We start from the raw sequence: 13,168 nt of genomic DNA on the forward strand, positions 1-13,168 counted from the left end.
ATTCACTCCTTGAATGTAAAGTGAAATGCGACTCATCTCGTAGTTTGTTTTTTTTTTTTTTTTTTCCTCAGAGCTCATGATTCATTTAGGAATGACTTGCGTGTGCATATCACAATATCCCTCTTAAATTTTTTGACTTCAAAAATACAGTAAAACCTGTCTGCCTATAATAGATTCCATTGAAAATGACTCAATTTAGACAGGTAGCCAATCGAAGCAAAAATGTAGTATAAATTTTAACCAGGCTCGTATTCGCGCATGGGCCACAAAGGTCCGGGCCCAGGATGGCAAATTTCCAAGGACACTATATTTAATCGAGATTCAAGCAGAAAAAAGACTGTCCACGAGAAAGAAAACAAAAATTAGATATATCTATACTGAAAACTATTTTAGTATACAACGACTCACCAAAGGAAGTCGTTAACCCTGGTTCAGTTATATCTTCAGCGGCGATAATCGTTTTCACCTTAAAATATCTTCTGAAGTTATATTCACTAATATGCTCAACTTTTCTACTGAAATTACAAGTCCATGATGAATATTAAATAATTTATTCTTTGATTCCCTTTTAATGTATAGTCACACAAACCGACTTGCAATCAAACATGTTAACTGAGTATCTATAAACAACGACATAGCAACCCACTAGACAATAATGTATATTTCTTATATATTAAAACATTCTTCTTTTATTATTTTTAATTAACATTATAACAGGTATAGTGCTTGAGTAAAAGCACTTTCTGCCCGAGATATATGTAATTATGAGCCGATACAAAGTATCTCGTTATAAGTACACGACAATTTTATTATTACGGCACTATTGGCGTTAGGAATTTTAGGTTATTTGATTGCCAGCGTGATCCGTATTTGGGTCTGTGCGTCCCGTCCGGCTGGTGATGGCTAAATGTAAGCTGCCGTTGCCGTGTTGTTTAGTTCTATAGTACAGCTCACAGATGACGAGAAGAACCCTAGCAGAAGTAGCGTGACGTAGGTATGGGCTCGCCCACTTTTCGCACGGGGGTTTCAAATGACACCACAGAATAGCACACAGATAACTACCCGGAGTAGCAGACTACATCTAAGTATAGACCACACCTCAAAAATTGAAAATGGACTTAACCGTGTCGTTGACCTTTCCCCGCTACCCATGTTTTAGGGTTCTTCTCGTCATCTGTGAGCTGTACATAAGATTTTTTTTTTTTTTTTTTTTTTGCCTAGCGTTGTAAAATATCTAAATACAGGTCTGATTGTAACATACAAATTTCTGATCTAGTAACTAATTATTACGTACGTATTAGTTTGAATCTTACTAGTAATATATACTAAAATGTTTCTTACACATTCAGAAACAAAGGATATTCATAGTTCAGTAAATCCCTCTGGATCAGACTATCAAATGTCTTGCAAGGTAAAAATATGAATTAGTAAACTTAATGGTGCCTTAATCTCTTCATACACACACCAGTAGTATTTGGCGCAGGAAGCCCAGGTTAGATTCCCGACGGGAGCTTATGTGGTTCAGGTTCCACATTAAGTTGTAGGTTCACGTCTCGTATAGCCTCGTTGGTGAAAGCGACGCTAAACTCAAATCCAACTAACGCGCCAACAGTAGGCGTAAAAAAAAAAAACATACAATCGCCTATATTTTTTAGAAGGTTTTACTGCTTACTGCCTACTTATTGCTTTAGGCCAAAAAGCAATGTATTTTGCGCGGCAAAATAGAATTAGTAGTAGTAGTAGTAGTATCACTGCGCCAACTCACTCGCATCTCCTTGAATTTTCCCTCAGACCATTGTTTATTTTGAGTATATCTCACTTTAAGGTGAAGTAAATGTGTTACATCGGTTTCTCAATCTCGGATGCCATGCTGAGTCATACCTTTCTAATTGATTCCATACAGAAGAAAATTTTATCTAACAGCTGGGTAAAGACAGAGGAAAAAGTCTGAGCGGAACCTCAACCATTATGGAATTGAGAGTTAAAAATAAGTCAAGTATGTGTGTGTATATGTTAGTTTCCCTAGCCTAGACAATCACGTGACAGGAAGGGATTTTTTTTTTTTATACGTTGTGAACGAACCGCAAGATTGAATATGACGTGAATTTAGCATTTTATATTTCTGAAGTGATTTGTTGGCGCAGAAATGAGATAGGTTGGACAATGATTTACATTACTTTTTTTTTTCTGAAAATAGCGCCCTCATCTTCTACGTAAACCCAGTGACAGCTTAAAAAAAAAAAAAAAACTGCTTGCGAGATCTAGTGCAATTTCCGGCTTCGAACATGGAAAATGCATTTTTAGAAAGAATTTTCACTTGGCGAAGTGACGTTCCAACGCTGCTAGTTTCAACACATAAATTTGTTTGAAGTAAAGCATGAACGGAGATCTTACTGGCAACAGGGTGCATTATTTTCCGTCCTTCTGCCATTGTATTAAAAGGAAAGTGCCGTCCGTGTACGTTACCAGGCGCGCACCCAGAAAATTAGGTGGAGGTGGGGTCCAATACTACGTCTATGTAGTATTGAACGTGTATTCTGTACCCGATGAGTAATTGTAAGATACTTCCACCTATATTTAAAAAAATAATTTTCTTTTTATAAAAGAAAGAGTTGAGCTGATTTTAACGTCCTTTTCAGCAGCGAGGCTATGTGAGACATGGATCTACTGATTAACGTGGAATCCGAACCACATGAGCTCCCACCGGGAATTGAACCCGGTTCTCCCACGCCAAAGGCACGTACGCTAATCGCTTAGCCACGAAGCAGCTCTGTTTATAAAAGAGTACAGATGAAGTGTAAAATCAAATGTTCATGCTAGTTCAATCATTTCCCCTTTAAAAAGTTTAGAAGTTTAAGAAAATGTTCAAATGTGCGTTGTTAGGAAGTTTTTTTTTTTTTTTTTAAATCCCCGTAGGTTCGTCTCTGTACGTCACAATTATACAGTATTTCTGAGTGTTCTAATCGAAGATGAAGTTACCTCAAAACGTAGCGAGGTGAGGGCAGAGTATAATGGCCAGTTAGTTTCGTTTCACCGAAAAAAAGGGGGCGGGATACTACGTTACTATAGACTGATATCGTTATGCTAGTTGATGTTAAAATGATTTTGTTTGTTTGTTTGTTTTCTCTTAAACATTTAACTAAAATAGATTCTGGTGTCCTGTTTGGCTCAAGATTTCACTGTAGTTACCGCTACAAGTTAATCATTAAGTTTGCTAATTGAAACGCGAGTGTTAATTTAATTTTGTCATTTAATCAATTATTGCATTCAGAAACACAGGTTACGAGCTACTTTGTTACTTGAAGTGAAATACGAGCGACTGGAAAAAGCTAATGATACTTTCTCACACGACCATACACACTGACATGTTACGTACGTATCTTTTATTAGCTACTGTTACCACCCCTCGTCGTTGTTTAAAATGAAAAAGTGCCCATTAACAGACTTCCTTCTTGAGCTTATTCTCCCTTGTTGAAGGCTGTAGTCTCTAAGCTACTGGGGAAAGACGAGTTTGTGGTTATATTTGAACTGAAAGTTGTCTAGTTTTTTTTTTCTCTCTCTCTCTCTTTCGTTCTCTGGCTTTCGAACTATTCCAAAAGGAGCTCTTGGGAGAAGTGTTTTTGTTGCGCACACTACCATATTAGGTGGTGCGGATGTGTTGATTCGATTTGCTCCAACTGGTTTACTGGATGAGTAAGGTGACACCGTTAATGTTCAATAGAGATTGAGTTGAGATTCTCTCTTGTAGTTCAGAGACACCAGACCGATTCCAGACAACGCCCAGTCTGTTCAGTAAAGCGAGGATCAGCTGAAGGTTAAGTTCAGAATGCATGTTGATACATGATCACTTGTGCTGCACTTCCCTTCGTATCACGTTATTATTCAGAAATAGTTGTATGAAGACTAGGTAAAACATAAAGCATAACTAGAGGGGGGGGGTCAGGGGTGGCCAGGTCCCTTCTAGAATACCGTTGCGCAACAAGCTGACACTACAATCTTAAGAATACTTTGAAAAACAAAAGCATGGAGATTTGTTAGTGGTAGGGTTGCCAGACATAGTATTTTGTACGAACAGTTTGTATTTTAAGACTTGCGACTGTTTCGTACGGTACCTTGAATGAAGTAATAAATATTCATAGTAGATTTATTAGCTATTTCATTACCACTGCACCGAGTTCACGCTGACAAAGAAAAATAGCGCGAGTTTTGTACTCTCATTTTAATGATGCGTGAAAATCACGAAACACTGACTTCGATGATACCTGCAGTGGCCTGTGGAGTGATTTACGAACTGTGCAGATGACTTGGAAGACCTGGGTTTGATTCCCGGTGGGAGCTGAAGTGTTTCGAATCCCACGATAAGCTGTAGGTACGAAAAAGGATGAATGGATAATCTCTCCATCATTGAATTTGCCTTTGGATAAAATGTCATTGAATTTAGTTGAATTGTTGCAAACTTATTGACAGTCCACTTTTCTAAAGCACTCTTGCTAATAAATAATTATTCCATTCTCTTTTATTAATTGAATATAATGAAAAGTAATACGTGTAGTTTTCGAAAAATATAAGAACTCTTGCATCAAGTAGTCGAGAAAGTAATGAGCCTCTTGCGCACGAGATGGCGTTCGTTTCAATTCGCAACATGTTTGAGTTACAGCGGGTTAGACTTAACGTCATTCGATGATCGCCAGTTGAAGTTAATGTTCAAAAAGTGTTCGAATATTTATAATCAGACCCAAGGTAATGTGCCGTGGAGATGATTGAACTGTCCGCAAATCTGCGTTGCGTTTTACAATTTTATTTCGGTAAAGGCGCAAATGTTACGTCGACTCGAAGAAATTTGTGCTGTTTATGGGCAAGACAAGTTTGAAAAGTAGCAGCCGAGAGATGATTCAGTAGCTCTCGTTCTAGAAATTTCGATGTCCAAAATCTCTCTCTCAGTGGGCAACCAAGCGCAACAAAAGTGGATGATATAGAAAAGTTGAGCAAAACCAGCATGTAATAAGTCATGATCTCTCGAATACCCTGAATATCCACAACCAACAGTGTTAAAATATTTAGAGAAATGCTCCCTTCAAAATATGTAACCCGACATCTGAGTTGTACAGGATTTGACTCAAAACTATTTACTCGATCGAATTTTTATCTGCGGGTTTCTACTGAAACAAAGAACCAGGGCCATTTTTAAAGCGGTTGATGAGTAATGGAAAGTGAATAACCTACGACATACGACAGTAATATGCAAGAGATCGTGGTCGAAGCGAGAAGCTCCAGACTGTGGGCAAAAGCCCATACTGACGCCCAGGAAAGTTATGCTGTGCATTTAGTGGAATTGGAAGGACATCGTGCATCACGAACTGCTGCCGCCAAGCAGAACGATAGACTCAAGACATGAACCGCCGACAATTAGCGCGATTGCACCTAGTAGATTGAAAGAAACAGCTGGGACTGTCAACAGGAAGAGTATTGTATACCATGCTGACAAAGCTAGACCGCATACATTTTTAACGACCCCCTCAGAATTTGAGCAAGCTTTGCTATGAAGTTTTTAATTCATCCATCGCATGACCCGAACCTGGACCGTGACACCATTTTTGTCTCTGCAGATCTCTCTGAATAGTGTCAAGTTAGTTTCAAAAGTCATGTAGAAGTCACGTGTCACAATTTTGTAACCAAAAATCAGTTCTATAGCTACGAGATATGATGTTACCGGAAAAATGACTTCGATTTATATAAAATAGGGATGGCTAAAATTTTCCGGATTTCGGAAAAGTCACTTTCCAGGATTAGGAAATATTACGAATTAAAAAAATCTGGAATTTGGAAAAATTTTGGAATTGACCATCCCTAATGTAAAACAAGATAGGCATGTGGGATTTCATGTTATTTTCAAATCACAGTAGATGTTTTCTGAAATTTAACCAGTGCCGTGCCGTGCCATGGGAAATCAGCGCCCGAGGCAGAGTACGACGACGCCCCTATACATATATTCCAAGTAATTTTTCCTCTTTTTCCCCTCCCGAATTTTGCGCCTCCTTAGTTCGGCGCCCGGGGCTGTCACCCCGCTCCCTCCCACGACACGGTATTGAATTTGACCTTCAGAGGAACATTAAAAAGAAAAAAAAATCTGATATATGAGCATTTTAAGAGAATGGAAGATTGTTAATTTATAGTGTGAATGGGCCCTGGTTAAATACCAGCCAATGTGCACCAGTAGTGAAAAACCTTCGAACACTATAGTCAGGAAATTGGATTTTTTTAGGGGGATGGGGGGCGGGGCAGACAGTAAAAGTATCTAGGTTTTGGCAGCTAAATATAAAAGAAGTTACTACGGTTTTTCGTAGTTTCTATTCTAGAATTCTAAGTTCTCCGTTTCTCTTTAGTTATTTTAAAGAAAATTTTACTTAAAAAAAAATCTTAGAATAAGTTACCTTTTGGAAAGTTTGACTTTTTTAAAAGCACTTGAGTATGGTACGAAAAATAAAGAATGAATGATACTGAAAGAGAAGATTCAAAATGAAATTAAATGTAGATATATGTTTCAAATTTGCAGATTTCCTTTTCGTAATGATTAATAGTGATAGGAATGGAAGTCTGATTACATACGTTATGATGGTATGAACGTTTGTTTATTCTCGTACAAGAGTTGCAGTTCAAGAATATACTATACTTTTGTTAATTTATTTTCCATTTGATGCGACTAAAAATGTAACGTAGATTTTTTTTTTTTTTCTTCAGGGATGTACTTTGAAGCAGGATGTTCTTCGGAAAAATGTGGGTTTGCTGTTGGATGAAGAATGGAAGAAAGTCCGAAGTGTCATGATACCAGCATTTTCAAATGAAAAACTTAAAAGGGTAAATTTGAACTCTAGATTTTATATATACAGGTTGTCCTATACGTTGTTGCTATTATATTCATTAGTTATATTAATGTTACTATTAATGCTTGTTCATGGTGGTGTACTTGTTATTGTTCGTGGTCTGAGTACACCTCACTCATTCTGGGAGTTCCAATGCCAGACCCAAGTTCATTTCCTGTTGAATAGAGGTCAGTCATGAATGTCCTCACACAGGAGAGAGAATTGTGAAAAAAAAAGTCAGAAAGAACCCTCGAGGCCCATTCAATTATGTACCCAACATTATAAAGCACATACATATCCCTTGAACAACTAACCATAAGTCCATTAAGTTATTCTAATAAGAAACTACTAAGGTAGGAGTATACGGACTTCCTGGACATACTGTGTGTTGTATATTTTCTAAATTATTTGGAATCTCGAACTTCGAAGAAGCATGTGAAGACAAAGTAGGGTAAGTTTACACTGAAAATGTCTGATAGTGACTTTTGATTATTTATTTATACTTCACATTCAAATGGTTGAAATGGTATCTAGAAAATCGACAGCAAGTAGCAGAAACAATACATTGAGAAATAAGCCAAACTACACAGCACATATCGGAAAAACAAACTAACATCTGGAGTGCCACAAGGATCAGTATTAGGGCCGCTGCTACTTTTAATTTACATAAACGATCTACCGAGTAATATTCCACAAAAAGAAGTATATCTTTATGCAGACGACACTAATATTATAATAGCGATAAGCTAATGATGAAGTACAAAAGAGAGAATGTCGAATCTATCCCACTGGATTCAAGAACATAAAAAACATTGACTCCGAGAAGACTCAATCAACTTTCGCTTCGTTACACCAGTATGTTGAATTTTCGCATTTTTATACAATATCTCGAAACAAGATGGCTCTGGTGGCTGTACGTTTTTCCTTAGCCAGGCTCACTATGACTGCCGCCTCCCTTCCGTTACGTCCATCTTTTGTACTGAGCTGCTTGCTATTCTTCAAAGCTTAGATTACGCTCTGACCCATACTATTGCCAGTATTGTGATACTGACTCCAAAAATGCTCTTACCAACCTTACTAATGTTTACACACAACGCCCTCTAGTTCAGCGTGTTCTGTTGAAATGCTATTCTCTACTTGCTGCTGGTTCCGTTCTCCAATTTTATTGGATCACGAGCCATGTATGTATTTCTGGTAATGAGCAGGCGGATTCTGTGGCAAAAGATGCAGCTCTTCATGGTATTGAATTTCTGACGGTTTTGCCTTGCACTGATCGTTACCCGGTATTCAACTCTCGTCATTTACAACAACGACAGTTAAATTGAGACCTAGCACGTGACAACAAATTGCACGCCATTAAACCTCGCTTAAGAGTTTGGAGCTCTAGTTCTTGAGTCTTGTCGAGAAAAAATACTTTTTCACTCGCCTGCTGATTGGACATGGCCATCTCACGGATGCCTTTCTTTTGCATGAGGTTGCAGGTTCGAATTTGTAATCTTGTCGGTTTTAGACTGCGTTATAACATCTCACTCTACCTAAGATTACTACTTGGCGATAACCCACATTTTATTCCTCGACTCTTAAGGTTTTTACAGCACATTAAAGTTTTGCAGGCGCTTTAATTTGTGTATGGGTTTCTTAATCCTATTTTCATTACCTCGTTTTTAATAATCATATTTTCTTTTAATTTTATTGCTGTTAAGATTCGCTTGTCCTTGGTGTTTTGTCACAGCTTTTTTTCATGGCCTTATTTCTTCCTGCACAGTTTTATTTGTTTTTATTGCTATTCGATTTACGTTATCTTGATATTGTTTTGTCACGGCATTTTTTCGTAATCTTTATTTCTTCGTGCAGTTTTATTCCTACTAATCAGCGCGAACCCCGCATTGACCAGCCCCGGCAAAGATGATTAACCTGTCAATGTTTTAACATCCCCTTTAGTGTATTTCACCGACTGAGAAAAGTCCTTTTACCATCTAGTATGCTGTGACGTATGAGCCTGTTGTTTTATCCTTGTTTCGGTGTGATGGTGTTTTTTTGCGTTTGAACTTCTCGGATCTTTTCTTGCTCTTTCCATAATGGTCTTGAATGGGTGCAAATAGACCTTATTGTTAGCGCACCTATATAATTGCTTACTTATACCCAAAACAATCTCTACCGTTTCGAGATTCACAAGAGTCAAAGATCGGACGTGAACGTGATCTGTTACCTTTACTTGTGAAACTTAACATAAGCTGTAGAAAATGTATTTAAGAGATAATTATCAAAGGCTTCAGCATTCATTTACTTTGTCATGTATCTGTGCTGAAGCAAGGAAGTCCTTGAGGGAGATTTCTGTAACACGACGAGAAGCTAGCCACGTGACAGCAATGCTGTGGATTATCTTTGCATTGCACGTAAAAGTTACAAGAGAAAAATTTCAAGAAATAGTTAATAACATTTGAAACATTTTATAATTAAAGATTCAGGTTCAGACTGCGACAAAATGCACTTGACAATAGTCATAGCAGGATGAAACAGGCAAGCTTTTAGCAGTTCTAGTTAAATAAATGGAAAGGTAATAAATTTTACTTGATATTTATATTTCTAGCATACACACTGAATATTCTAAATTTTACTGGAATACCATTTTTGACATGGGTAATGTTAATTCATTTGCATTAACGCTAGTTGGAGAAACAACAACGAGAAGGGAAAGGAGAGTCCACAATCTAGCAACGTTGCGCTAAATGTCGTGTACTATTGTCTACTGCTTATGTTGCTTCTTGTCTGAAAAGAGCTATAAAATGATTACGATTAGATTTTTTAGCTACAACACTTGAACAATGCTCATTTTAAATTATTACAATTAAACGGTTCCAATTGTTTTAATTTTCTTTGTAGATGGTTCCATTGATACAGAAGGCGATCTGTGTAATGACGAAGAATTTAAGAAAGACAATAGAGTCCTCACCAAATATTGATGTACAGAGGTAAGTTCACCTATTGTTAAATGTGACTAGAACAGTGTAAATTACAAGATATATAAAAGTTGCTATTCTTTTAGTCATAATAATTGGTAGAAATATTCTCTTAATTACATTGAAATGATATAGACTTTGTCAATTATATAAAATATAACTAGGTGCATAGAACAAAAGTAATATTTTTCATTGTACAAGCTTTTAGTAGACTTAATCCGATTAAAACTACTCGCTGAGCAAAGCAATAAGTTTATTGTAAAAAAATTAATAACTTGTAACAGTTTCGCCAACTATCTACTTGGCTTCATCAGACACTATAAATACACAGGTAATGATAGATTATATAAGAAAGAACATAATGAGGGTGATTACAGAAAAGATGAAAGATAGTAGGATTAATGGCTGTAGTGCGAGAGGTCTGAGAGATCCTAAGCCTCATGTAAAGTTATTGCATAATAAGTGATAGGTTGGCTAAGCATATGGTCGAGGTTAAGTCCGCGTTGGCAGAGATTGTCATGAATGACTGGGAGAAGAAAGTAAAGTCAAAAAAGGTAACAGATTATTATTTTTTAGTATGTAGATGATTGTGCAGGAATATGGAAGGGGACACGAAGGCAATTGGAGAAATTTGTAAAAGACATTGAAGATAAAGAAAAAGGCATAGAACTATAGTTGGAAGTGGAAAATGAAGAGAATTTGGTGTTCTTACATATGAAAATAGGGAAGAAGGAAGGAAAGATATATGCGGAATGGTACCAGAAAAGTTGTGCGTCGGGAAACTACTGACATGCGAGGGGTGATGTGGATTATTCGACGAAAATAAACTTCATTAGTAACATGGAAGAATCAGGCAGAGGAACAGAGGGAAGAAAAGCAGAGGAGGGGATAGAAGCATTTCATGAACAGTTATAGGGAAATGAATATGATAGGAGGAAACTAAAGTACAAAAGGGAAAGAGGAAGAGAAGGAAAACGCGTACGAAGACTGAAAGGAGAAAAAGTAAAAAGTAAAATGTGGTGGGGGATAGAGAATGAGGGAATAAATAGAGGTCATCAAAAAAAATGCTGAAGATTGGATGTATTTCCACGTACAGAAAAGGAAGCAAGAGATTGCTGGAAATAATAAGGGAGAGGCGAATAAAGAGGGGAAAAGAGGAAGAAAGAATGATGGAGAAAGGACTAATATATAGGATTCAGTGTAGTGAGTGTGATATGTGCTATATTGGGGAAACGGGAAAGCGGTTGAAGGAACGAATAAAACATAAGGACAACGTTAGACAGAAATCCAGTCTATAGGCACATACGAGACAGTAAACATTTGATTAATTGGAGTAAAGTAAAAGTGCTGGGCCAAGAAGAGAGAAGGTTAATGAGAAAATGGAAGGAAGCAAAACTCATTAAATTAGAAGGTGATAGGATCATGAACTGGAATTCAGGACTTGAAATTTATGAACAGTGGAATAAATTGTTAAGGAGCCTTAAAGATTGAATATGTTAATTGTACAGGTTAGTTTTGTAAATTTCAGTATTTATTTATTCTATATTATTTATTTTATATTAATTAATTCTATATTATTTGTTCTTTACTATTTATTCAGTATTCATATTTGAGTTATTTGTAAGGTTATTTTTAAAATTAGATACGTATGTATATCAACAGCGGGGAGCGGGGGGAATTAGCAAATTTTGTTTATGTTCTGGTTTTGTGATTGAAGGGGATTGGCTGAAGTAGCTTGTGGTAGCCAATCAGCTTTCAGGAATGTTTCGCTGTCTCTTATAATCTGTCATTACGTATGTATTTATAGTGTCTGATGAAGCCAATTGGATAGTTGGCGAAACTGTTACACATTATTTTTTACAATAAGCGTACTGTTTTGCTCAGCGAGTAGTATTAATCGGATTTAAAAACAAAAGCTTAAAGTAATTATAATTCTTATAAACACTAATTTTGTTAATTTATTTGGAGTTATCTATTTGATACTTCAGGATATGTTGGAACCTGTTTCGGTTCTTGTAATTTAGCTTCTCTCCGTTGATGGCAAGGTAGTGTAATGGGAAGAAAGTATTGTGTGCGATGTGATCTTGCATGGATAGTAGACACGCCATCTGCAATGAATTAATCACTTGCCGTGTTCGGAGTCCACGTAAATAGGTCATCCTGTAATGAAGGTTAAGAATGTATAAAGTTTACGGAATACTGCTAGAACACTCTAGTAATTTCTTAAATTATACCTATAGGGAATGCATATTCCGATTCAAAATTACTTACTGAAAAAGCATATTTAGAATTCCCTTACAGTCATACTCAGATGTGCTGGTGACTGTCGAATTACCGGAATTAAGAATTTTTTTTCTAAAGATAATTTGCACATCGTGTAGCTTTCTTCTAAAGTGCACTTAATCTTCTGGCAAAAAAAAAAAAAAAAAAAAAAAAAAAAAAAAAAAAAAAAAAAAAAAAAAAAAAAACTTGAGTCGCACATTGTCTAGTGAAACTTAGACCATACGTAATGTAATGACTATCAGATAATACATACAAAATTCGCGGTGCACAAAAGTTCCTGTAGCACTCAGTTCATCCTACTTGAGGGAATTTTCTTAATTGTTTATTCGTGAAATTACACCGAAATTAAAGGTTGTAATTGAACACAGAAAAAGTGTTGTATAATATATGAAAATGTATCGTAAGATCAGTCACATGAGGATATTAATTGTATCTTACAATATTCTAATTGAAACATTAAAATCAAATTGTCACAATGTTGTAAAATTTCATCCTATATTAATTTGAATTATTATTCGAAGAACTTATAAGGAATGTAATTATTTTCTGATATCGGCAAGTATTCAAATTGTTACTTTTAGAAAAAGACTAGGAATTTTGTAAGATATTTTCCTTTCTATGTAAACAACAATTTGATAAGTGGCTTGCTTTACTGTTTTAAATATCAAGTTTTCACTTGAGCTTTATAATAGTACAACTTTATGTAACTTTATAATAAGAATAAACGCTTCCACTTAGTCAAATTTACTTCTTGAATCACGACTTGTCCATTCATATGTGTATAATGCGAAGAAATGTCTTGTTACTAAATTACTGAATTCACCAGCATAGATTTACAGTACCTCTGTATTGCTTGTGCTCTTAATATATTTGTTTAATGAAGCTTATTGTTGTATAAATGAATGAGTACAACTGAAAAAAAGGGAGATCCTTGCTATTAAAAATAAATTCGTGAACCCCTGGTAATTTTCCGCATGTCATGATCATATACTGTATATATTCGTAATCTCAACAGGTTGACCTAAGCCAGCGAGTAATATGTTTCAAGGATAACCTTCCGTCAAG

General features: G+C 36.2%; 1 protein-coding gene across 1 annotated transcript in view; it reads left to right on the forward strand.

Annotated features, from left to right (window-relative positions):
* The window catches only part of LOC145680563 (cytochrome P450 3A16-like), a 148,715-nt gene that overhangs the window by 89,695 nt on the left and 45,852 nt on the right, over window positions 1-13,168 (forward strand). The window contains exons 5-6 of the mRNA XM_081751198.1: window positions 6,739-6,855; window positions 9,744-9,832. Coding sequence (XP_081607324.1) covers window positions 6,739-6,855; window positions 9,744-9,832 — 206 coding nt within the window. The remainder of the gene's footprint in view (window positions 1-6,738; window positions 6,856-9,743; window positions 9,833-13,168) is intronic.

The sequence above is a fragment of the Thermobia domestica genome, chromosome 3 (genome assembly GCF_964235325.1).
Source record: "Thermobia domestica chromosome 3, izTheDome1.hap1.1, whole genome shotgun sequence".
Lineage (NCBI taxonomy): Eukaryota > Metazoa > Arthropoda > Insecta > Zygentoma > Lepismatidae > Thermobia > Thermobia domestica.